The sequence below is a fragment of the Polyodon spathula genome, chromosome 28 (assembly GCF_017654505.1).
Source record: "Polyodon spathula isolate WHYD16114869_AA chromosome 28, ASM1765450v1, whole genome shotgun sequence".
NCBI classification, from domain to species: domain Eukaryota; kingdom Metazoa; phylum Chordata; class Actinopteri; order Acipenseriformes; family Polyodontidae; genus Polyodon; species Polyodon spathula.
The window spans coordinates 7537164-7540283 of NC_054561.1; the positions used below are offsets into that span (position 1 = coordinate 7537164).

The 3120-nt window shown below is 39.7% G+C and overlaps 1 protein-coding gene across 1 annotated transcript; it reads left to right on the forward strand.

Moving 5' to 3' along the window:
• The first annotated feature begins 595 nt into the window (after positions 1–595).
• On the forward strand, positions 596–2313 carry LOC121301731 (CD276 antigen homolog). Its single transcript, XM_041231325.1, has 3 exons — positions 596–687; positions 953–1294; positions 2051–2313. Exons 1-3 carry the CDS (start codon positions 621–623, stop codon positions 2164–2166), a joined length of 525 nt encoding a protein of 174 aa, XP_041087259.1. The 5' UTR covers positions 596–620; the 3' UTR covers positions 2167–2313.
• Positions 2314–3120: the final 807 nt, after the last annotated feature.

Sequence of the window (3120 nt, forward strand, 5' to 3'; positions counted from 1 at the left end):
TGTGCTGTTACCCTGAAAGTTCCCAAGGTCAGTTTGCGTGCGTCCTCCCTTTCCCATAGCTTGCTATAGCAGCTCGTTCTGCCTACACTCACAAGAGTAGAAAGGGTGAAATGCACATGTATTATTATTATTATTATTATTATTATTATTATTATTATTATTATTATTATGCTCTTACACTGACAACAAATAAAACAGAGACCAAGTGAAAAGTGCTATTAAATATAAATGACAAGAAGGTCAGTCCATAGATGCTTAAAACTGACTAAAAGATAAAAGCTGAATCAAGGGGGTTTGTTGAACTGCGGCAGTCTTTCAGAACTGTGATTGCTACATGAAAAAAATGTTGCTGTGATTAACCCAATATACATTTGCAGAGAAGCAGAAGTAACCAAAAGCAAATGTGAGACAACTAACTTGAAAAAGGCAGTTACAGCAGTGACTGTAAACCTGCTATAGAGGTGTGCACAAATACACATATAGATAGATATTTCTGGTAAAACTAACAGTACAGGAAATATTCATTTAATGCGGTCTCATAGAGCTGAGAGCATCAAACACAAATAGAGTTTAACCCGAGTGCTGGACTCTGCTGAAACTGAGAGAGAGAGGAGAGGAGAATGGCTCTGAGCACTGAGCAAGCTCTGGCACTGCTACTGATCTTAAACAGCACTCACCTCACAACAGGTAAGTGATTCAGAGCAGTGCCACTTTGCTGTTTAGTGACTTTCCCACCAAGCACTAACAGCTTTGGACAAAAAGCACATTTGTATACCACAATCTATACAGGGGCTGGTTCTTTACAATTCATGTGTTCCTGCTCATATATACAGTGGTCTGGTCCATTGGATCAGAATACCACCACTGTTTACATTATTGATATAGGGCTCTTTTGTGTTAAGGTTCTGAAGAATGAAGGAATTTACTCCATTGAGTTTATTGTCTCTTACAGCAGATTGCTCTGCACCAGACCATGTTGCTGTCTCTGGCTCAGCTGGGGGGAGAGCAGTGCTGCCCTGTTCTTACACCCCCACCCCTGGGCAGCATGTAGCAGTCAGATGGTATGCATATCCAGATCAGGGAAAATCTGTTCGATTAATCCACTCAGAGACCCCCTCAGCACCCCTCCCTGCGCAGTGGAGCGGCCGAGTGAAGCTGTCTGATGAAGGCTCCTCTGGAAACGCTTCTCTGCTAATCTCTGAGCTCAGAATGGAGGACTCTCGGGATTACATGTGTACAGTGCAGATCAATAGGAGATGTGTCACTAACAGGACTGTTAAACTGACAGTTCAAGGTAAATATAATACACATGTTCTGGTTGGTGAATACTTGTGTTACAATTGAGAATATGTGCTGAGCTGCTGAAACCTCTCAAGATCCTGTGTGTGACTACATGAACACGCTGCCTTGTTTTCAGCACACACAGACAATGGGGTTTGTTTAAGGGTCATTTTCCTGCTGGTCAGTTACGTTACAGCTCTCTCGTTTTGTTTCTTTCTTGCTGAACAAAATGTTCTTCTGCTTCACTGGCATTTGGACCCTGCTAGGCAGATTTCAGCTGCAGTCCTGACTGACATCTTACTGACTGCTTGGGTTTAGATTGTTGATGTCTTTAGAATCAGAACATGCCGTCTCATTTATAATAACAGCCACACATTGCAGACAATAGCATCAAAGATAGAGAGGCTGATAAGAGGTGAATCCCATTAATCTACCGAGCTTCACTGTGGCTATAACCAGGGCTTTTACAAGGCATGATCACAGATACTTGTGATTCCTCATGCATGCTGTGGATTACCATATGCTTCACTGTGCTTTTAGTCTGCTTCCCATACGATGCTTTTCTCATGGTATACCACAGTAACCTTTCATAAGGGCTCCCCTGCAGCTTGCGTTTACCATGGAAGCTGTGTTAAATTCCCTCAATGCTATAAATATCCCATCATATATACCTCACAAATCGTCTCAGCCAATGAGTTTAGTAGCATGCTCATTATCCCACTATCTGGCATTATCCTTAATTTGTATGTAAATTGAATTGTGCTTACAGAACCTCGAAACAACGACAACAACCCAGAAACCCAGCCCACGCCCGACCCAGGAGGGGAATGCAGCAGCACAGAGGAGATCGTACTGCATGAAAACGCTTTGATAACTGGATTCTGATTGGATCCCTGTACCTGTATTTACTAAGTGTTGGGGGTTAAGCGGAAGTTTTGTTATTCCTGTGTGTTGCTGCTGCTGCTTCCCTATGCCAGTAGAGTCCATTGTGAAAGAGTATTGCTGTTGTTGTAACCCTCTGCATCATGCCTGTGCCTGCATCTCTTCAATTCTGTATCATTTTAATAAGAGCATTTTAGCATCTTGATATATTTCAGCTTCTATTCATCACTGATTGCAGTTGCTTTATTTTTTAATAAAGTAGTTGTTGCTGTTTACGATAGATCGTTGTTAATCACTGTTTTATATTAGTGATAGGAACACAGTTTACTAACTTGTATCAATTTATTATTATTTTTTATTACTGATTGACGGCAAAGTATATTTGTTAATTATTAGCTTAGTATAACTTAGTTATTCCTTATTACTATTAAATGTTAATTGCACAGTACCATATGTTATTGCTTTTCCTTTTTTGCTTATGAAAAATAAAATATTTAACTGTGTCCTGTCTCTTGGCATTTTTCTATACAATCCTCAGCCTCATTCAGAGAGCATATGTGCTACTGAAGGTTTGAAATTCCTTTTTTAGGCTTCCAGGACCTACATAATGTGTCCTTCTGTCTAAGGAGGCCCTACAGGGCTGATAAGTTAACATTGTGAAGAAATTCAGCCACTACTGTCGCTTTTTTTTTGTGGTTCCAGTCCCTATTGCATATCTATTGACAGTTTATTAACATGGAACTGGACTTCAACAAATGAATAATACTGATTTATTTTCAATTCAATAAATATTTATGCCAACCAAAATGAAATGTTTATTTTCCTATTGCTGTTGTTACCTGAGCCAGATTTGAAGATTATTTGGTATCATAATGCCTAATTAGCATACTAACAACCCCCTGTTTCAAAGATCTAATGTCTAATAAAGTTTTAAAACAGGTTTAAAAGGCCCTGCAT